The 23,609-nt window shown below is 33.2% G+C and overlaps 2 protein-coding genes and 1 long non-coding RNA gene across 3 annotated transcripts; 1 reads left to right on the top strand and 2 right to left on the bottom strand.

Moving 5' to 3' along the window:
• Positions 1-16,088, top strand: LOC130238741 (histone acetyltransferase KAT7-like). Its single transcript, XM_056469839.1, has 15 exons — positions 1-177; positions 716-766; positions 3,318-3,465; positions 5,323-5,568; positions 5,718-5,800; positions 7,359-7,442; positions 7,706-7,804; positions 9,143-9,253; positions 10,017-10,208; positions 10,335-10,424; positions 10,559-10,699; positions 11,517-11,610; positions 13,239-13,385; positions 13,486-13,592; positions 15,911-16,088. Exons 1-15 carry the CDS (start codon positions 163-165, stop codon positions 16,007-16,009), a joined length of 1,707 nt encoding a protein of 568 aa, XP_056325814.1. The 5' UTR covers positions 1-162; the 3' UTR covers positions 16,010-16,088.
• A 403-nt stretch (positions 16,089-16,491) lies between these two features.
• LOC130238742 (uncharacterized) lies at positions 16,492-16,677 on the bottom strand. Its single transcript, XR_008838646.1, has 2 exons — positions 16,626-16,677; positions 16,492-16,546 (listed from the first exon to the last, which is right to left on the bottom strand). It is a non-coding gene; the product is annotated as an uncharacterized LOC130238742 (long non-coding RNA).
• Positions 16,678-16,792: 115 nt separating this feature from the next.
• On the bottom strand, positions 16,793-20,475 carry LOC130238834 (protachykinin-like). The gene is given in 6 exon segments (XM_056469950.1): positions 16,793-16,881; positions 18,805-18,837; positions 19,706-19,732; positions 19,735-19,801; positions 20,363-20,409; positions 20,412-20,475. Coding segments are annotated over 6 exon segments (327 nt in total).
• Between the last annotated feature and the right edge of the window lie 3,134 nt (positions 20,476-23,609).

Genomic DNA, 23,609 nt, shown 5'->3' with positions numbered 1-23,609 from the left:
GGTGTGGCGCGAGTCGCGAGATAGATAGTGAACAATTGGCGAGAACAGAAACACACAAATTTGTGTTCACACTGCTGCTGGATTATATCTTATAACTAAAAACAAACCAGCCAGTTTGACAAACGTGCGAAGAAAGCAGCGATTGGATTTATCAGAGGGAACATGCCGCGGCGGAAGGTGAGAGAAAATGCGAGAACTGGGTCAGTAGCCCAGTCGGCTGAGCGCGCGCTAACGGCTAGCTCAATGTTTGTTTACATTTTTAGACAAATGCTGCTTGTTTTCTATGAAAAAATATTTCATTTTTTGTCAGTTGTTAAAATTTTAAATGCATTTAACGCATGAGAATCGAAAAACAATGAAAGAGACTTCGAAAACGGTGTGTTTTTCAGGTTAAAGTGAAGCAAGTTAGCATTTTGTCTTTATGTGGTAACGTTAATGTTGAAAACACACTTGAGATTTAGTCTAATGTTATTATTTGATTAAGGCAGGAGACAGGAGAAGTTTTTATCACAATCTGTCTATTCAGATTTTTTTTTTGCTTTTCAGTACGATTCATAATACGATTCTGTTTTATTTTCATGCTAATGTTAAGAAAACACCCATACTATGCTTTTAATGTGTTATTTTAACAGCTTTTTTTAATCAAAATGTGTGTTTGTACGTTCAGTTGCAATATATATTTTATTCTGATAATGTTTTTGTTTCTCCTGCACAGGGCCATAAATCTCCATTTCAGCTGATCTTACATAAACCCGTAAACACTGAGGTAACGTTCATTTTAATATTCGCACATTCAAACATTAATAATAAAGTTTCAGGTAAGTGTTCTTCGCTAATTATAAACAGGGAAACCATATTAGCGATCAATAACATTGAGGTATTGTTGGTTTTATATTCGCACATTCCTTCAGTTAACATTCCCTATATTATTTACTATGCTAATTTGAATATAGGATCTGAAATCACATGTAAATATGACTTGAAAATAACATTTAATAAGCACTATTTATTTGATTGTGAACAATATTATACTTTATTCATTTGCTGCTTAAATAATTTCGCCATTTAGACTTTGCAAATAATTATTTTCTGAAATGGTATTATTGAGAAAGTCTCAATGTGCGAATATAAAAACAACTTCACCTCAATTCTATAACTATCAAAGTACAACTAGGCATTGGACGATAACTGTTTTCAAGGTATACCGTTGTTTGGAAAAGTCAAGGATTTAAAATAGCCAAAATATTCTGCTAAAACGTAGACTAAGCATGTTCTGTATACTTTTTGCTATTCAGCGCACTCAAACAACCTTTTCTCGGTCATTGAAAGCTAAATAAGCAAGTTTATGTTATTCTTTGGATGAATACCTATTGCACAATCCAAATTTTGATTGATGTGCTTTGGACCAGTAGATTTTGAGAAAAGATGAAAAAAAGTACCATCTACGCATGTGTACGGAAGATGATAGGTATTAACGGTGTTTCATACATGATTAAAATAGGCAAATAATTTCAATTCATGGGCAAAAATGGACACTGCTTTAAGTCTTATTAAAAACCAATGTCACAATATACTATTATTGTGTTAAACTTTGTTAATGTTATATTTTATAACTTGATGAAAGTTTGAAATGATATAACTTTACAATCATTTAAATTTTATATCATGTTTATTTTATTACAGCATGACAATTTAGAATTTTAAGACATTAAATTCATGCAAATTAATGCTAACTTAACAAACCTTTTATAAATATAAACATCATCACTGCACAAAGATTATCCAAACAGAGTTTGCAGCCTGTCTCTCAGGCTCTCTTTGGTGGAGAGTTTTGCGCCATGCTGTCATACCCAAACCTCACGTTTAAATATCCCCATTTCAAAGCCTTTAGTCAACAAAAGATAATGTATTTAGCAATTTGTGATAACATAATATTAATTTCATAAAGACTGTAATACTATGTGATGCAAAATTTAAATCCACATGCATATTGTCATTGCTCTAATAGCCCGTTTCCACTGAGGGGTTCGGTTCGATACACTTTTAGGGCCGTTTCAACTGTCAAAGGGTACCTAAAAGCGAACCATACCGTACCACTTTTTAGTCACCCTTTGCAAAGGGAACCATAAGGCGGAGCTAGATGTGCTGCTGAATGCTATTGCCTTACAGAGATGCGTCACTCGCAGAAACAGGAGAATGAAAACAAAGCTAAGACATTACACCGTAATAATATTTACATATAATAACAAGCTATGGTCGACCTGAGCTCAAACAAACCTTGTCATCGTCTTGATGTACAGCCACAAAGCCAAGAATAACAAAATCTGCTGTGTCCTGTTGTTGTTTTATGAGCCCGTCTAAAAGTGCGAGTGGTTTCACTTTCTCCAGAGAGCTCGTGTGCATCTATATTTGAAATAACAAACATTTTGAGCTCATATTAATAACGTGCGCGTGATCATTGAATCGCTCTGATAACCGATCCTTTCAGAAAGAGACACACGTGAGAGAAGCGGTTAAAAACAGCAGCAAATGACGCTTCAGCAACCTAAAACTTGAACAAACTGCCATGTTTATCTATAATCCTCACCTTTAGTCTATTATGAACTCTGAATGACGGAACTACTTTCTAACGAGGTTACATGTGCTGGCGAAGATTAAAGATCCATGCGAGAGGTTTGCACTGACTGTAGGCTATATTTCGAGTTGTTTTTGAACCCAAATAAGGACTAAATGTATGCTGTGTGTAATTTTTCTGTAATTGGTAACTTTACCATAATCCCATAAATCAGTGTTTCTCAACCATGTTCCTGGAGGACCACCAGCACTGCACATTTTCCGTGTCTCCTTATCAAACACTCAATTCAGATCATCAGCTCATTAGCAGAGTCTGAGAGACCTGTAATGGGTGTGACAGACAAAGGAGACACCCAAAACATGCAGTGTTGGTGGTCCTCTGGGAACATGGTTGAGAAACACTATCATAATTTTTTTCCACTTGCTGTTCACAGTTTTTACGAAATCATATTGTGGAAAAAGCTAATGTTAATTTTTGAACCTGACTTGACCCACTGGTCAGTTTTCTGTGCTAGAAATGTGCAAATACGTGCAAATTTAATGAAATAATGTATCATTTTTACATTTAATTATCATTTTAGAACAATTGTAATGCAATTTTTTGCAATTCTTAATGAAATCACTCAATATTATTTATAATCTTTTCCCCAGTTCGACTGCATTGCATTTTGAAGTGTTGTTTCATTCATGATCTGTACATGTACACGATGATATAACACTGCTGATGTCCATTCTGTGTTTAGAGAACTGCAGGCAGTAGTTCAGACGGGACTGCAGATTCTGATGACTCCGGAGATCATGAGAAGACAGACAGCTCTCACGGTGAAGCCAACCAGCGCAATAACACCCGCATGACACGGGCATCACTGCGCCTGAGCCAGAGCTCTCAAGGTAAAAGCGTACAGCTCATTATTGGCTTCATACAATCATCATATTAAAAAAAAATCAGCTTCCTTTAGTCAGCTTGTAAAGTTTAGTTAACCACAGCAACATCACATAAGTAGAGCCCACAGGTTATGTCAATCAAAACCATGTGATACGAAAAAGACCAGGCTATATTACTCATGTCAATGTAGAGATGTGCCATTTGAAATGTTTGGTAAAGATAAATTTGAACTTTTAATCAGCATGCATAGCACCGTGACCCAGAAAAGACAAGAATAGATTTTTTTATGACCCAGAAAAGACAAGAATAGATTCATCAACTATTGAATAAAGTAGGATTAGCTTTGCTGTTGATAAAGGCATGTGTTTCTTGGCAGTCCAATCATAGAAGAAGTATATTGTTTATTTTATTTATATACTGTAAGACTTCACTAAGGAACCCCTCTAAATAGTGCACGTAATTAACATCAGTGCGACATGCAAATATTTGCACTTCACAACACAATTGAAAATTCCAAGCACCCAGTTGTAAGCTTAAAAATAAACGTATGCTATATATTTTACCATAACAAGAAAAATAAATGTATATAAAATAGAATCTTTTTAGTTTTGCTTTTAAAATTGGAAAACAAGCAACCTGCAACAGGCTATTAAAATGTGAATGTATTCAAAACATTTAGCAAAAATAAAGAAACGATAAAATGGTCAAATTAAATATAAACAGTTTAGAAATTGCAGAAAGCTTTTTTAATTTCATGTAAAAAATAATTAAATAATGGATTATGGTCAGAATAAAAGTAAATGTGGCTATGTTATTCATAAAAAAAAACCCATCACCATCAAGGCTCAGAGGTCAGGATTGTTATATACTGGTCTGATCTGTTATATACTGCTTCCTTGTCACTAAAGTTTAATTTGCCTGTGACTATTTGTCAATGGCATGCAAAGACACTCTTAGAATCAATAAACATGTTGTGCTTTTAAGCCTTTAAATGTAACTTCTCTCTGATGTCGTAAACACCATATTACTTTTTGTCACTTTTCATTACTTTACCTTTTGTTAAATAAGTTAGAACTGCAATAAAATACCAGCACATTTTCCATACTGCTCTTTATTTGCATAACACTTTGAATTTTCCCCTTTATACATTTATTAACATTTTTTAAATATATAAATTTTAGATTCACAGACATTATTTTTGACACATTATTTAAAATATGTGGCTAAAAAAATAGCTATTTTTTTATATTTATTTATTTTTTTGGTGGGGACAGTGGAAAATTTTGGCAGGGCAATTTAAAGTACAAAAAGTCCTTAGTGTTGAACCCTGACCATATAAATTGCAGTTTTGGTTTTGTTTAAAAAATAGATTTTAGCAGGAAAGTAGAATTCTATAACAATACAAATAAATGTGTAATATAGATTAGGCAGGAAAACAGCATATATCTTGCAAGAAGCTTTTCAAATTTCTTTTAAATGAAAAAGCAATCTGGAAGAAAAATGCACCATTAAGTTATTACAAATGTAAATAAAGGAAAAAAGTAAATAAATGTACGGAATAAATGTATGGAATTACAAGGTGCAAACAGTGTGAATTAGACTGAGACTCAATTCTTCTAGGGGGACACTGCAGCAAACAAACTCACATTTGATATAAATGTAAATAAAGAAAAACGAAGTAAATGAATAAATGTAAAGAAATTAATAATTAAAATAAATGTAAATCTTTAGGGAGAACACTTTTTTTTCCAAAGCATGTATATTTTTCACATTATATAAATATGGTAACTACAATAATTGTCCTTATGATTTTTTCCCCGCATTTATTCTGTTCATAAATAATGAATTTGTTCTTCACCCAGATGCTCCTCCGGACGTAAAGCAAGCAGCAGAGAGAGATGAGTCTCCTCCCAGGACACCCACAGGAAACGCCCCGTCGTCTGAATCCGACATCGACATATCCAGCCCCAACGCATCCCACGACGAGAGCGTGACTAAAGACCAGAAAGACTCTGGCAGCGATCCCTCTCATCGGCCAAAACGACGCCGCTTTCATGAGAGCTACAACTTCAATATGAAGTGCCCCACACCTGGGTGCAATTCTCTGGGTAATTGCTCTTCAGATTAATTTCCTGTTGCATCGGATTAATAATCATTTTCAGTGCTAATTGTTTACAAGGGCTTAATTGGGAAAAATAAACATTTAAATGTTACTGCATCATTTATGGTTTCCGTTTCTGTTTTTTCTTTTGTACAGGACATTTAACAGGTAAACATGAGCGACATTTCGCCATTTCAGGATGCCCTCTCTATCATAACCTCTCTGCAGATGAATGCAAGGTACGTTAAGGCCAAAATGTGCTTTTCGTGTTTGTGTTTTATTATTTTTTGTTATTAGAATAAGACACTGCAGGTAAATGGGGTAAAAATGGAATTCATAATCATCACCAACATTCTTCAGTGTATTTTTTTTATTTATTTATTTTTTATTAGAAAATACAAAAGATACACAATTTGAGATAATGCAAATACAAAGTAAATGAAAAAATAACAAAAATACAAAAACAACAACAATACAATCAAGTACCGGCAGGTGCGTGTGTATGTGTGTGTGCGCGTGTGTGTGCGTGTGTGCAATCTTCAGTGTATTGATTACGCTTTTTGTGGAGTGTAATTTTTGTAAAGATTTGAAAGTTTTCATTATTTGATAATGACAGAATTTTTTCGATGAAATTTGCATACATTTCTAGCACAAAGATCTGAATATTGGACGTAGACGAGACAAAATAATTTTTTGTTAGTTTGTGGTGTTTCATTTGCTGTTATTAAGACAAGACACTGCAGGTAAACAGGGTAAAAAAGGAAATAATAAACCACCAGTTTTCCTCCGTTTATAAATGACATTTTTTTTATAAGTATACATTTTCATAAATAACTTTTTGTATTGCAAGTTTTCATTATTTAGTAATTAAATAATGAGGCATTATTTCGATGAAGTTTGTGCAAATTAGCTTACATTTCTAGCACAAAGATCTGAACATTGGATGAAGTTGGGGGCAAAATTTTGGGGTTTTTTGGCATAAGAGTCAAAAATTTTTAGGTGATTTTGGGTATATATATATATATATATATATATATATATATATATATATATATATATATATATATATATATATATATATATATATATATATAATGTGTTGGGTATATATCCTGATTTGTAAGTCGCTTTGGATAAAAGCGTCTGCTAAATGTAAATGTAAATATATATAACTATCAAAGAGTTTATTTGTTTTATTTTATTTTATTTTTGTTGAAATTATGTAGGAACATACCCTTCTGTAAAACCTTTCAGAAAACATATATATGAATAATACTGTAAACTAGAGTCGGGCAAAATCATTGTTTCTTTTTGTTGGCATTAGAGTGAAAAAAAATTAAGGGGATTTTGGTTATAAATTTTTATCCTTTTTTAATTTAGAAAATACTTCAAACACTCAATTTATTTATTTATTTATTTTTCGAATGTCTTTGTTGTACAAACTTTTATATTTAATAAGCAAATAATGTATGAACATACCCCTCTGTAAAACATTTCAGAAAACGTATGTATGAGTAATACTGTAAAGTGATAGTGAAGTGGAGATTTATGACTCATTTGGTGAAACTGGCTTTAAAAAATATTTATTGTAATTGCGGAAACAATTGTGAAAAAAGACACAAATTGTATTTTGGATGTTTTATAAAAACTTGTATGAAATTGAAAACATTTAAAAAACCATTTTGGTTGCCCACTAAATTTCATTAAGCATTTATAATGAAAGTATGCTTTATGCCATTCTGAATTGTTTACCTCTTTGCCTATTGTTTATTTTTGTGTGTCCGTGGTCTCGATCAGGTGAAAGCTATCGAGCGTGAGAAACAAGATGAAGAGCGCAGTCAGGGGCAGAACGAGGAGAACAGGCACGCCACTCGACATCAGGTACTCGCCAAACAGATGTTCTCTCAACACTAAACAAACATCGCACAAGTGTGTTAATGTCTCTTAAGCGCATGCATGCTTTTGTACTAAAGCGAGACGCTTGCGTGAACGCTTAACGTCATCAGCGGGTGCCTTTAATTTGTAGGATGAGTTGTGATTGTTTGCTAGCTATAAATCTTGTGGTAGCTGACCCAGAAAGAGTTTTATCTGCATGAAACAGTAAAAAGTGTGATGTAATAGTCATTTGGCTTGGTTTTCCACAGGCTCCAACTCCAAGACAGGTCAGATATAAAGAGAAAGTCATTGAGATGAGGAAGAGGAGGGATTCTGGCCTGAGTAAAGATCAAAAGGAAAAGTACATGGTAATTGTGTGTTTTTTTTTTTTTTGTGATTCCTGAAATAGATTTCAGAGTCTGAATCATCTGTGTATACATGCAAGTGTGATTTATTTCATACATTACACATCATGATAAACTTCACAGCATGAACACAGCTGTTATAAAAAAAATAAATAAATAAATATCAGTTATAAATAAAAAATCCCTACATTTTCACAACAACAGCTCAGACATTTGCTCTGAATGTCTCAAAATTGGTTGCATGAGTGTAAGCACAGTTATTGTTAATATATTAATGCCATTATTAATAAAGAGATGGTTCACACAAACATTTTCTCATTAGCCATGTTTTCATCCAAAGGTGTGAATTAAATGTATGCGCAAAACTGGAATGCCTAATAAAACAATTGCGATTATAGCACCATTTCCATCCAAGACAAAATAGTCACTTCCTTATAAACTGGTACCAAATATCAAGAGAAATGGAAGTTGCTGGGTTAGAAGGCCTTTTTTCATATATAATAACTTGCTTGATTGGTAGAACACATAGACGAAACAAGTTTTCTTTTTTCAGCCGTGTAGTTTTGGTTAAGGCTTTTTAATTTATTACGCAATGTAGACCACGGTTTGTCATATCCTTTTAGAATCATCTCCACTCACACTTAGATTTGAGCATTCCACTGATGTTTCTATCAAGGATGGACGTCCCTTCTTTCTCGTATATAACATTTTAAAATGTTTGGACCGCCTCGTCCCCCCCCCCCCCCCCCCATTTATACATGTGACTTTCCGCCATTTTTGTTATCACATGATCTGTTGAAGCAAAATCACATGACTTTTTTGATACTGGAATTTATTCTGTAAATGCATTTTCATCATAGTTTATGCACTTTTTCTTATTGGATAAAAATTTTATGCTACTCAGTTGTGTAAAAAGTTTATGCTACTCAATTTTAAAATGTATGCGCATCTTGGCCTTGCCATCCAGGTTTTTTTTTTATGTCATATTCCAAAATGCGCACAAAAATAGGTGGATGGAAATGCAGCTACTGTTTCCTAGAGTGTTTTCAAATCATTATGACACAAAAGAAGATACTTCTTCTTCAATGCTAAAAACTTGTAACCATTGACTTTTTAATTTGTTTTTAGTATTTGTTTTTGCTACTATGGAAGTTAATTGTTACTGGTTTTTAACATTTTTCAAAATATCTTTTGTGTTCGACAATAGAAAGAAACTCAAACAGGTTTGTGACAAGTGAATGATGACAGAATGTTCAGTTTTGGGTGAATTATCCCGTTTAATCTGCAATATTGTTAATGCTTAATTTTGTAATTCATTCACATCTTTTTATTTTGTATCAGGAGCACAGACAAACGCATGGAACCACTCGCGAACCATTGCTGGAGAACATCACCAGTGATTATGATCTGGAGCTCTTCAGAAAAGCTCAGGCTCGTGCATCAGAGGATCTGGTATGAACCGACACTCTTCACAGACTTTTCTGGCCCTGCAGACCAGCTGATCATAAAACCCAAATCCTACAATTTAACTGGCTTGCCATCAAATTGTAAATATAGCATAAATAATAATAATTAAACATTTGTACTAATTAACCCTTATAATTTATATTTGTGTAATGCATGGTATTGTCTGATCAATAATCTCCCATTAATGAGAATGCTTTTCATGTTTTCACTCCATATACACGCATTTTTATTAATCCCAAAAAAGTAATTCCAATTGTTGGTCAAAACAGACCTGAGTGAATTATGTTGGTTAAAAACTTTAATGCGAGTATAATACAATGTGGTTATATAATATGTGGATTAGAACACATTTTGATGTAGCAGCAATAATTATACTTGGAGTTTGGTATTGTACTACACCGCTGTTTTTAAAGGTGTAGTTCACAACAAAATTTAAACTCGCTCACTCACTGTGCACAATCTAAATCTGCTTTGAGTGTCTTGTTTCTGTTAAACACAAAGATCATTTGAATAATGTTGGTAAGCAGTAGCCATTAACTTTTATATGAGTTGTTTTCATGTCAATAGTTACTTGTTTCCGACATTGTTTAAAATATATTTTGTCCAGCAGAAGAAAGTAACTCAAAACTGTTTGGGACAATTTGAGGGCGAGCAAATTTACATTTTTTGGATGAATTTTCACATTAGTTGCCATTTGTCTGTCTTAATCATAGAGAGATTTAATGTCTAATGTTCTTGTTGTTTGCAGGAGAAACTACGTCTACAGGGTCAGATCACAGAGGGCAGTAACATGATCAAAACCATCTTTTTTGGCCGCTATGAGCTGGAGACGTGGTACCACTCTCCATACCCAGAGGAATATGCGCGTCTGGGACGACTGTATGTCTGTGAGTTCTGCCTCAAATACATGAAGAGCCAGACCATCCTGCGCAGACATATGGTATGAAATAAACCGTCCCTATATAATCTCTGCTATGGCTTGACTTTAGTCAGATGTTTGTGTTGGAGGCATGTTTATGAAGGTGAAGTTAAGCTTGACATTTTCATTTGTATGTCATCTCTACAGGCCAAATGTGTGTGGAAACACCCTCCAGGGGATGAAGTCTATAGAAAAGGTGCCATCTCTGTGTTTGAGGTTGATGGAAAAAAGAACAAGGTGGGTAATGAATTCTAGATTACTCTTGTGTTTGGGATATATCTGTTGTTTTTGTGGCAGTTTTCACTTCTAAATTAAATTCTAGTTTTACTTGCTACATATGAAACTGATTTCTTTCATCCGTGTCTCAACAGATCTACTGCCAGAACCTCTGCTTGCTGGCCAAGCTGTTTTTGGACCATAAAACACTGTATTATGATGTGGAGCCTTTCCTGTTTTATGTCATGACTGAAGCTGATAACACAGGCTGTCACCTTGTGGGATATTTCTCAAAGGTAATGCAGTGGTGTAGTCTATGGAAACTTACTTGAATTGAAATTTATTATAACATTACATACCTTCAAAAAATTTGCATCTAAGGTCGTCGTCACACTAAGAACAATGTTTGGCTGATTGTTAGTCATCTTTTGTTTAGGCTCAGGCTATGGTAATGCTATTCAGAGAACATTAAACTTTAATTTGAAGACAGTGGATGAGGTGTACTCTTCATGTGCTGGCAGCGAACAGTGCACTAGTTTTACACTTAAAATTTACTGTTAATTTACTCACCCACAGGTCATCCAATATGTAGGTGACTTTTCTCTTCAGTAGAACATTGAAGATTTGTAGCTAAATCCGTGGTCCTTGGTGATTCATATAATGGCAGTGAGTTTTTTAGATTTAAAATATACGCATGCAAACAAGTCCAAATCAAAAGCCATGGCTTCTGATGAAACACTGAGGTCTTGTGAAGCAAAACGATTGCTCCGTGTAAAAAATTGAACACTATTATATTATTAGCTTTAATCTACAGCCTGGTCAAACAGTTCTCGGCGCATATGCGAATGTAGTCTGATTGTAGTCTGGTCACTTTTGAATCATCCTCTGATTCAGCTAAAGATCTTTAATATTTTACTAAGAAAATAAAGTCACCTCCGTCTTGGTTGACCTGTGAGTAAGGTAACAGTAAATAAAAGAAAATGCGTGAACTATCGCTTTAAGAAATGACTGGCCATATCAATTCATTATATATATTTATATATTTATATATATTTATATCTCGTGATCATAAATTCTCTTTGTAAGCATAATCATCTGTTTTCATTTGTGCAGGAGAAGAACTCGTTCCTGAATTACAATGTGTCTTGTATCCTGACGATGCCACAGTACATGAGACAGGGCTACGGCAAGATGCTGATTGACTTTAGTGAGTACCTGTGATGCGTGTGCGTCTGTCATCTCTGCAAGTGTTTTTGATTCAGTTTAATTAAGGCCTATATGGCCTGTAAGTACTGTACATAATGTCTAAAGTGTGACTAGCCACTTTTCTAATATTGGGCCATTGTGAGTTTATAGCTACACAACATTTGTTAAACTACAAATCCTGATTTTGATGTTTTTTTTTTGAAGTTTTAATAGAGATCACAATTCTGAATAGATGATATAAATAATTACTATTAATTTACTCACTACTTTTATAAAATTGTTTATGTTGTGATGGTTCTAACAACTGTGCATTCTTAAAGGCAAGGTGTATCCAAACTCAGTCCTGGAGGGCCGGTTTTCCTGGATAGTTTAGCTCCAACCCGAATCAAACCCACCTGAATCAGCTAATCAAGGGCTGTTTCTCAATATGTGTTCTTCAGCGATCTTGCGTTCTCATGTAACGTCATCATTAACTGCCAAAGTTCAGTTCCAGTACTCAAGGCTGCAAGAATGGAGGACGCATGAAAGTTCCCTGATGTGTTCTTGATATCAAGAATGCATCGATGCAGACTTGAGTGGAAAGCTCGCTTTAGAAGTCCCAGAAGTCATTGCGGCTGATTAAAGGAGGTGGGAAGCGCAGCATTTTATATAGATTCATTATTATTGTTCAGAGACAACTTGTTTATCTCAGGAGTTTCCCTAAATGAGACGGTGAAAGTAAACATTACCATGAAGATCTTTTAGAAAAGGGAAAAACAATAAATCGTTGTATGAATGCTGTAATGTTTAAATTTTCTATTAAAACGTGTGAAGGTCATGTGACCATTAAGAAGAACCAGGGAAGAACGCAGCATCTCATTCCTCACAGGACGCGTTCTCTGTTCTCGCAGTCTCCTGAGTTTGTTCTTCTGAGGTAACTTGGCAAGACCGGTCTCCCCTAGAACGCGAGTCCGTTCTCTGCGTTCTTGGAATTGAGAAACAGCCAAGCTCTTATTAGATATAGTAGAAACTTCCTGGCAGGGTGTTGAAGCAAGTTGGAGCTAAACTCCGTAGGACACCGGCCCACCAGGACCGAGTTTGGACATCCCTGTTATAGACCATTTTAGTGTGGCAATGGCACTGGCCCATGAACATTTACTGGTTACTTGTTGTCAAACTATTTGTAACTGTAACAAGAGGCAGTTTAATCATATCTTAACATTAAAACAGCTGTTGTTTATCAATATGTGGGACCTTATTGGATTCTTGTAAACTATGGAAATTAAAAATGCAATACAGGAAAGACCATTGTTATTGTTTACATCCCTCAAAATGGTCTATTGCTTGACTGGTCTGTAAATGGAAAGCATCAACTCTATGCAAAACTCTGTCTCATAAATAATAATAAAATGCTGATGTCAAACTGTGCATCATCACCCAGTGATATTAGCAGAAAAAAAAACACAATTAGCCAGTTTTCCTAACATGGTCTTAATTGCTGTTCTACCGCAAATCTGTTGAAATCTCAGAAAATGTAGTCAAGGGTTTCATGACCCTTTAATTTAGTTATTTTAATTACTTTTTATTTAGAAAATAAGAATTATACACGACCCTTTAAATACCATGCTGTTGTGTTGCAATTGCGTTCAGGTTACCTGCTGTCGAAGGTTGAAGAGAAGGTGGGCTCTCCTGAACGCCCGCTCTCTGATCTGGGCCTCATCAGTTATCGCAGCTACTGGAAGGAAGTCCTGCTGCGCTACATGTACAACTTTAAGGGCAAAGAGATCTCCATTAAGGGTAAGAGGCATTTCTTCTTAAAACAGATTGAACTTAAGCATGTTCAATCAGACATCCCTGTGGGTTTTAACTCCACTTTTATTTTATTCCCTCTCTTCAGAGATCAGTCAAGAGACAGCAGTGAACCCTGTGGATATCGTCAGTACCCTGCAGTCCCTTCAGATGCTCAAGTACTGGAAAGGAAAACATCTAGTTTTGAAAAGACAGGTATCAGCTTTTTGTTTTTCAATTTTTTAAAGGTGCATCTCCAGCCTTTGTGTTGTATTATATTATAAGGCTGCTGTTTGTTTTGTACTTTAAAAATAGAATAAACTATATACAAGTATGTAAAAGCAGTTATTACTTTGTTCCTGCAAAATTATCTTTGCAGTATTAATTAAAGTGTCATGTGCATGCTTTATGAACTATTGCAACTTGCAATGTTTCGCTTTTTAAACAAGTTTTCCCTCCAAAATGGAAATACTTGAGTGATTTTGATAGGAAATTACAGGAAGATATTACTTTGTGTTCAGAGGAAAAACATCTCTCAAACTCATGAAAGCACAATCATTCTGTCAAAGCACCTGACACTGCAAGTTCACCAAATAAAACTAGATGCTTATGACCTTTGTGCCATATAGCATTTAATATAAATTGATTTGACTTTCTGCTGCAAAAAGCAGCTATAATTTCTGCTCTGAAGCGTTCTTTCTTTCTTTCTTTCTTTCTTTCTTTCTTTAAAAATGAATATAAATGCATTTTGCACTACTGAGATGTGACATGATTAATGTAGGTTCTCTATATGCACATGATTAGAATTGTTTGACTTTTGATTTAGTATAGATTGTAGCATCTGTATGTTGCATTTTTAAAATAATTTTTTATAAAGCTTATACAGTACCAACACCTACTATATAATAAAACTTAAATGGTTTAACCCAGGGGTGTCCAAAACATTCTGAAATTCGGATTAAAATCTGTTTATTTAAATTGTGCAACGTATATTTGTAAAGTCTTAAAATTCATATTGAAAAGGGGGGAAAAAACAGTAAATCAGTGTATGAATGCTGTAATGTTTAAAAAATTTTCCATTAAAAATGCGTGAAAGTCAGGTCACCATCAGGAAGAACGCAGAATCTCATTTCTCACAGACGCGTTCTCTGTTCTCACGGTCCTCCCGACTTAGTTCTTCCAATGTGACCTCGCAAGACCGGTCTTCACAAGAACTCAAGTCCGTTCTCTGTGTTCTTGGAATTGAGAAACAGCCCTAGAAAGAGCTTAATTAGCTGGTAAATTGGGGTTGGAACTAAAATATATGCAGGACACCGGCCCTCCAGGACTGAGTTTGGACACCCCCCGGTTTAACCTTACACTATATAGTAATTTAATTAAAATACACACAAACTATAACTTTCTGTAAAAATTTACTCTCCCGGAAGTCCCTGGGAGTTTGTCACGTGACCTGGCAGGCTAAAAAACAATGGGCCATAATCCCAATTATACTGGGAATCTGTTTCAAGCTGTGAATATTTAGAATGTAAACTGTGGGCACTTGAGATCCATTTTATGCACCCGTAGCTGTTTTTATTAATTTTAAACCATCATGTCCCTGTCATAGCTCCAATTCGCTGTCGTTTACATCAATCTTGTAGATACCACTCAACGATTTAGTCATTATTGATGGGGTTATAGCGCATAAGTGTCTGCTCTTATATTTGGTATCGGTTTGTTTTGCATACATTAATATTTGCTTGTAGGGAAAATATTAATGTACACAAAACAAACCAATACCAAATATAAATGCAGACAGAACCTGTCAAATTAGAATAGAAAACTGTATAAATGGCATACGAATGTACTGACAATTATAGGTACCATAGGTTGTTATTGGACATTATGTTTCCATTCAGCACAAATCTTAAATTTCCCTTTCTGGCTGTTATTTCTGAGGAAATTCTGTAGAAGCAAACCCCAGGAGTTTGTTAGTAAAACTATATCTTATTGCACAAGATTTATATATAGCTTAAAAAAAAGAAATCACTCGTCCCGTAATTTGGTGGTCTGACTTTAGTGGGACATAGTACATTCTTTGCATTGTCCTAATGGTGTGACGTCACATGAAAAACTATCAATAGACCCTTCACTCAAAGAAATCAGATAATTGGACAAAAGTCTTGAATTAAAACTCGTATTAAAATTAAAATGTAGTAATTTGTATATAAATATATACAATTATAAGACCATAAAATGGACAACTTTGATTCATCGTATACGTTTAATATATTACTTTTACTCTGCACACTATAAAAAAAATGCAGGGTTCCACACAATTCTTTCATGTTGTCCCAACACCAAATCGATTATGTTTACTCATTTAAGTGGATTGGACCATGAAACAATTAAGTTGTCCCAAAAAGACTTGAGAATTGTATTTTCTGCCTGTTTTAAATGAGTAGTTTGAACATGGAGCATAAGTCATTTTTTCAGTGCATGTTCGGTTCATTTAGATGTATTGAGTAACTGTGTTTTGTTTGTAAACGGCGCAGGACCTGATTGACGATTGGAAGGCCAAAGAGACCAAAAGGGGAAACAGCAAGACCATCGACCCCGGCTCTCTCAAATGGACCCCTCCTAAAGGAACCTAATTGACTTTTTGTTTTTTCATCCCTTTTTATGACTCCATCATGTCTTTTGCAATGGCTTCATCTCTTAGTGTCTCTTTATGTGCCCTTGAAACTCCGGAAACTCACTTTTGTTTTATACAGTGCTATTATTTTTGTTGAAGTCTTTGGCCAAAGTATTTTCTCTGCCCCTGCTTATTTTTAAATGTAGATGTATTTTGATTCTCTTTTTAAAAGCAAAGAAATAAGCTTATCGTCATTAGAATGTAGAAAAAAAGGGGCCCTTACATAAAAAAGAAAATACACGTTCGTCAATAGACAGTATTTCTTTGTGTTTTAATGAAAATGTCTTGATTTAAATGACAACAGAGCTAAAGAGAAATGTCATTTTTTTTCATAAATACTTTTATTACGCCACATTTGATATCCGAGCAAGACATTTACTTGCGTATACTCCCAGTTTTCCTGGAGTATAAATGCTAAGAGTGAAGAATAACTGTCGGTGAAGACGTCTGTGAGGCCATCAGTACTGAAGTCTGTCCCATTCCTCCTGCAGATCTGCTGTGTGAAGAATAATACATCATTTCAGGTCCGTTTCATCACTTTGCATAAATACACTTCTGATACTTCAGCGTTGTACCTGTCCGTTTGTTCAGATCTGCAGATTTTGCTGTACTCGTCTCTGGGATCGCTCTTGTTGCCAGAACCTGTGGATTAATGTCATTCATTTATAGCATTGCAGCGTAGACTAAGCCCCCCCAGGCCGTGTTTTAAAAGGATTGTAACGGTTTTCTTTGGTTAAATCAGTTACCAGAATTTTACAAATATTTTAAGTGAAGTCATACCTCCTAAAGATCTCTTTCCCATGAGCCCCACAAACATATCACCCTTGTGCCCTGTGAGGAAATAATAGAGACAATGCTAAATTACATGTGTAGATGCTTAGAGTTCTGTGTTGAGATAAACAAATTAATTTCTTAAAGGGATAGTTCACCCAAAACTGATAATTCCGTCATTATTTAATGATCCTTGGTGGAGTTTTTTTCCTTTTTTTTTTCTTATGTTGAACACAAAAAGAAGATATTTAGAAAAATGCTGGTGGCTGAGACCCGTTGATTTCCATAATCTTTTGTTTTTTCTACTATGGAAGTGAATGGGTGCCAGCATTCTTCGCAGAAGATTCATGTGTAGTCAACAGAAGAAATAAACTCAGATTTAAAACTAAATGATGAGAATAATATGAAGTAATTTTTGATTATCCATCCATCCATCGACCGACCGACCACTTAATGTATCTAAATGTTTTACCTTTGTAACAAAACACTTCTCACTGAATGTCTTTCTCTCTTGTTTCTTTATTCCTCTCGTTCTTTTTCCTCTCTTATTCTTTTTTCTCTCTCTTTGTTTCTTTTTCAATTCAATAATTGCTTCATTGGCATGACAAATGTATTGCCAAAGCATTTATAAAGTTTACATTAAGAACATGTATATTTAAGAAAATGTCTTTTTTTTTTTTTATACACATGTATGTTAGACACAAAACAGTAGTAGTAGTAAAAAGATTAACAAAATACAAATAAATAATAATAATAAATCAGAATAAACTACATTTACAATCAACATTTTGGGATAAAACGGTTATGATAATTAACGGTATATTTACAATGATTCATTTATAGTAATCTAGTGTTTGTGTTTGCAAGCGCATCACTGATGTTTTTATTGGTCTCCTCTCTTTTTTTTTTTTTTGTGACAGGCGTTAATGTATTGTGCCGCTAGAAGGATACAGTCAGTTTTTTTTCTCTAGTAAATATTGAAGTTGTGTTTTATTGTCTGACTCGGTGAATTGAGGGTGATTGCTCTGGAGTTTGAGGTAGAATGTTTCTCTAGTTTGTGCAGCGAGTGAGAAAGTGTTCCTCCGTCTCCACCTCTGCCTGGGCAGTGTGAGCACATGCGGCTCTCTGAGTTGCCAGTTCTGTCTGTATCACCCCTTCTCAACAGTCAGACTGTGAGCACTCAGTCTGTATTTCGTCATTGTTTTTCAGTCTCTTTTTCAGTCTTTCTCTATTTGTTTGTTTTTCTTTGCTCTTTCTCTTTTTTTCTTGTTTGCCACTTGTAAAAAAAAAAAAATCACAGCCAAGACCACTTGAAAATTCTCAGCTTTTCTGGATTTACAATTTTAGCAGTTACATTATTTTGGTGTAATTCTACACAATAATGAGATCTCCAAATTTAAATAGTGTCATATTGAACATTTATTTCATTGACAAATGGTCAAAATAAAAATAATTCAGATATTTATATAAATTTTTAGACATAATACCAATATTTTAACTTGAAGCAAGCCAAAAAAATCTATATTTGATGCATTAAATCTTTTTTTCAATCACAAAACAATGTCAAGTTGAAATCTTCCAGTATATTTCATCTGTTGACTACACCTGAATCTATTTTTGAAGAATGCTGGCACCCATTGACTTCCATAGTAGGAAAACCTATGATTATGGAAATCAATGGGTCTCAGCAACCAGCATTTTTCAAAATATCTTCTTTTTGTCATTTTCTGCAAAACTACATAAAGGATGTGTATAGGTCTGAGACGGGTCTAGAGGTATTTGGTAGGTTTATGGTCAATGGATCATTGTAATGTACAAGTTGTCACAGCTATAAACTACATGCAGGTGTTTTAAATGAGTATACATTAGTACATGTATCCACACAACAAGGTTTGATGATTAAAGCACATAGAACAAAGACGCTTAAAATAAAGTGAGTCATTTTGTTATCTACAGATGAATTAATGAAGTGAATATACTCACTTCTTCGCTCCATTTTTACAGGCTGAAGGACTTCTAAAAAAATCATAGAAATGTGGGTTATTTATATACAGTGAGATAAGAAGAAATTTAATTGCAAATGATCAATGTAGTTTAGAAAAACAAATGTATTAGAACTAATTAAATGCAATACAGGCTATTAAATATGCCGTCATTTTTAGAGTTATTACAAATTATTCTAAATTAAACGCCTTCTAATGCAACAAATATACATGTTGAAGTGCATTACATGTACAAATTGATTTAGTTTTTTAAAACCGGCATATTGCTTAAAAAAATAAAATTAAAATATGGATAAACTTATTTATAATCATTTAATGCAACACATTTCAAAAAATTTCAGTAGGTAATTTTTAAATCATGTTAAAAATATACTATACATTTCTTGCTTGGGGAAATAAGTACACAGGATACAGCTTAAATAAATTTTTTTTTATATATATATATTTTTATTTTTTTATTTATATATTATATATATATATATATATATATATTTTTTTTATATATATATATATTTTTATATATTATATATTTTTTATATATATATATATATATATATATATATATATTTTTTTTTTTTTTTATATATATATATATATTTATATATATATAATATATATATATTATATATATATATATATATATATATATTTTTTTTTTTTATATTTTTTTTAAATATATATATATATATATATATTAGTTGGTAAAGTTTGTTATGTGGATTAAATGTTGCATTATATATCACAAGTAAAATTATATATGCACTGCTCAAAATAATAAAGGGAACACTTGGAATTACGTTGTGTTGTTTGAGTGTTCCTTATAGTTATTTATTTATTTTGAGCAGTATGTTTTCCAGAGGCAACAAAATGTGCAGTATTACCAGAGCGTTTCCCCATTAACCCATAAACTGATGAGATTTGGATCTCTTCAACAGACTGGCCACTTGACTGGCTAATGTCTCCTCCATCGGCTCATCCTGTGTTAACAAAAATATATATATATTTATGCAAGTCAAAATTATCAGCCCTCTGGTGAAATTTGTATTCTTTCTCAAATATTCCTAAGTGACGTTTTACTGAAAGAAATTTTCACAGTATTTGCTATAATATTTTCATCTTCTGGAAAGTCTTATTTCTTTTAGTTTGGCTAGAAGTGGTTTTAAATAATAAAAAAAAGACAATTTTATTATTATTAGCCCCCTTAAGATATATATTTTTTGATTATCCAATAACTTGATCAACATAGTCATGTATTTAAAAGTCACTAAGCTGAATGCTAGTCTCTTGCAAAATAATTAGAAAAATATTATGTACAGTCATGGCAAAAGACAAATAAATTAGATGTTAGAAATTAGCTATTAAAACGCATGTTTGAAAAATAACCTCTCCATTAAACAGAATGTCTCTCCATTTTAAAATAAATACTACATATAAATCCATAAATATCACATCATTTTAGTTACAGATTATGCATTTATAAAGCATGTATTAACACAATAAATGTCTGCTAACTAAAATCCATCCAAAAAAATTCTCACCTCCCAATTATCAGAAATCCAGTTGTCTCGGTTAGAGAGAAAGAAAATCCTTCAACGCTGTAGGCGAGAGCGAGTAAAGTGAGCATTAATGTTGACAGTTTCCAAATCTCCATATGGAACTAACAGGTCTAGAGGATGCTATTATGTCTATTTAAAAAAACTCTGACAATGAGAGTTCAGAAATTATGTTTTTCTTCTGAAAGCAGAGCTCTTTTCTGTCTTCCACATAGCGAAGCGGCTGCATTTATAGCCATTTATAGCCTGCCAAAGCCCCCTCCCCGATCTGACACACCACAACCAGCATCACCTCCATCTCCCCCGCCATAACCAATGCATACGGTGCAGCTATTGGAGAAAAATGACTACCACTTGACTTGAGAGTTCAATTTGTTGATCGTTTGATTTCATTAGTTTTAATTAATGGCCAATCACGTTGAAATTCAATCAACTGATACTACACAATTAGAAATAACTATTATGACTATATTAAAAATTATTTTGCTGCTTGTTCAAACTACTTATTTTAAATAAGCTGAAACAACACAATTCTTGGGATCTTTTTGGGACAACTTAATTGTTTTATGTTCAATCCACTTAAATTTGCGAAAACAATTAAGTTAACTAATTGGTTTGTGTTGGGACAACTTGAAGGTATTGTGTGAAACTCAGCATTTATTAAAGCGTACATATTATTCAGTTAAATAAATGTATTCCTGATATATTGTGAGATGCTGTTGTAGTTTGAATTAATAGAACAATACATATTTCATACAATTTTTTAAAACAGCTTTCCCCCATTTATCACAAAAGAGAAGCTAGAACACTTGAAATGTCTCAATTTCTAGATTGTGTTTGAATAAAATGTATATCAGGGTATCTGCGGGGTCTTAAAAAATCTTAAAATGTCTTCAATTTGGCCTCTTAAACTCTTAAATCCACCAAAATATGGTCTTGTAGGTCTTAAATAATTAAAAAAAAGGTCTTAGTTTTCCTATGTATACTTAAAGCTATACCCAATCGCGCCAACACCCATCCAATCACTAACAATATATTTCAATAAAAGTTTTAGGAAACATTTATTTATTAACTCTTTTTACTTATAAATATCTTCCTCACAATAACAATTGTTTTGAATGTTTTTAAGGTTTTAACTTGGCCTTTAAAAAAAAAATCTTTAGAGATTAGCCTTGTGTAAGTCTGAAACTTTAAATGTAAAAAAAACATATAATTTGAACACAATAAATAAATAAATAAAAATAAATACAAATATAAATGTAAAAAATATTATAAATAATTATATAGAATAAAATAAATTAAAAATAAATAAAAATAAATGCAAATATAAATGTAAAAAAAAAACATATAATTTGAACACAATAAATAAATAAATAAAATAAATACAAATAAATACAAATAATTGTAAAAAAAGTATAATAAAAAAAGAATAAAATGAAGTAAATACAATTAAATACAAATATAAATGTAAAAACCAATGTATAATAAATAAATAACATCTCTCTTACCTTAAAATAATCTTTTTGTCCTGAACATCTACCTGAACGTCTTTTGGGTTTTGAACCACAAAGTTGATAGTGACATACTTTTTCCGGTCGTACCACAGTGTTTTGGCTGGCTGACTTAAAAATAAATAAATAAATAAACAAATAAACAAAAATGGTTTGAAGTAATCTTTTACGTTTACATTGCATTACTCTGTAACACTTTACAATAATGGTTTATTAGTTAATGTTAGTTAATGTATTTATAATTAACTTCAACAATGAACCATCCATTTATTACAGTATTATTCATCTTTGTTAACGTTAATGAAAATAAAGTCGATTGTTACTCACAGTGCATTAACTAATGTTAACAATTTAGATTTTGATCATGCATTAGTAAATGTTGAACTATGATTAATAAACGTTACAAGTATTTTCTTTGCTATTACTTGACGTTAGTAACATTATGAACATTAGTGTAAAGTTTTAGGTCTTTAAAACATGAAACCATGCATTTAAATCTATACCATTAAGAGCATGTGGTTTCCACCATGTTTGCCCCTCATGTTCACACCTACCAGTTTTCTGGCCTCACAATCTTCGGCATCTTGACTTCTGATAGACTTTGATGTAATTTCCTGTGTTAGTGTTGTCAATTTTTCATAGGCAATGTGTTTTTTCTTTTCTTTTAGCTTTAGAGAAGTCAGAGTTGACTGGAGAGCTCGGTATAGGTCTGTGTGTCTGGCAGAGTGACTGCCTCTATTTTTAGGATGGATGGTATCAGCTGCTGGAGAGGAACACACCACTTCACCACCTCCCCCTGGCTCTTCCCATTTAAAGGCGCTGATGGAACATTCAGGAAAATCTGTGCATTTTCTACCCTCACCGGAGTCCAGGACCAGAATATTCACGTTCACACCTGAGGAGGAGGGGTGGGAAACAGATAGAAACACAACTAAATGTTTACTTGAGTGTAAAACAGTAATATAAATAGAAAATAAATAAATAAATAAATAAACAAGCTAACTACCATACAGTTAAATGCATATTTATCCCCCCAAAAAACACCAATTCTGTCATCATTTGCTATTCTTCCATTTATTTCAAACTTGTTTCAAACACAAAAGTAATATCTGATATCCATTGACTTCCATTGTTTTGTTTTTTTTCTATAGGAAGTCAATGGTTACAGGTTTCTAACATTCTTTGAAATATCTTCTTTTTTCCCCAACAACAAAAAAGAAACTCAAACAGCTTTAGAGCCACTTGAGTGTGAGTCAGTAACTATTTAGCATTGTTTACATGTTTTATTTCATTCATACAATGGTCATATAAACACTACACAATCTTTAATATTCCTTAGTTAGAATACCAACAGTGTGGGACTTTACTATGCCACCTGAGCACATTTTACAAGCTTCATTTCATCACAAACGGAATGGTAAGATACTTACAGCTTTAAATAGACGGTCAGCAAATTCTATCTCTTTGTAGATATTGTTGTCGTCAACATCTTTGCAGCTGTAAAATAGAGAAATATTAATTACACAGTTTACATTTTACTCTCTCTCAATTAAAATTTTAATTCAAAATTGCTTTATTGGCATGACTGTAAATGATACAATATTGCCAAAGCTTGAAAAAGGAAGACAAATATAAAACTACAATAAATATCAAAATAAAAGAATAGAAACAAAATATCATAATAATAATCTCCCTCTCTCTCTCTCTCTCTCTCTCTCTCT

Source organism: Danio aesculapii, chromosome 12 (assembly GCF_903798145.1).
Source record: "Danio aesculapii chromosome 12, fDanAes4.1, whole genome shotgun sequence".
Classification (NCBI taxonomy): Eukaryota; Metazoa; Chordata; class Actinopteri; order Cypriniformes; family Danionidae; genus Danio; species Danio aesculapii.
This window is presented reverse-complemented; position numbering and strand designations above follow the sequence as displayed.

Bases quoted from the DNA above. Each gene is read 5' to 3' on its own strand.
- LOC130238741 (XM_056469839.1), top strand. The intron at 767-3,317 runs GTAACGTTCATT...TTCTGTGTTTAG, and splicing joins ATAAACCCGTAAACACTGAG to AGAACTGCAGGCAGTAGTTC. The intron at 9,254-10,016 runs GTATGAACCGAC...TGTTGTTTGCAG, and splicing joins CTCGTGCATCAGAGGATCTG to GAGAAACTACGTCTACAGGG.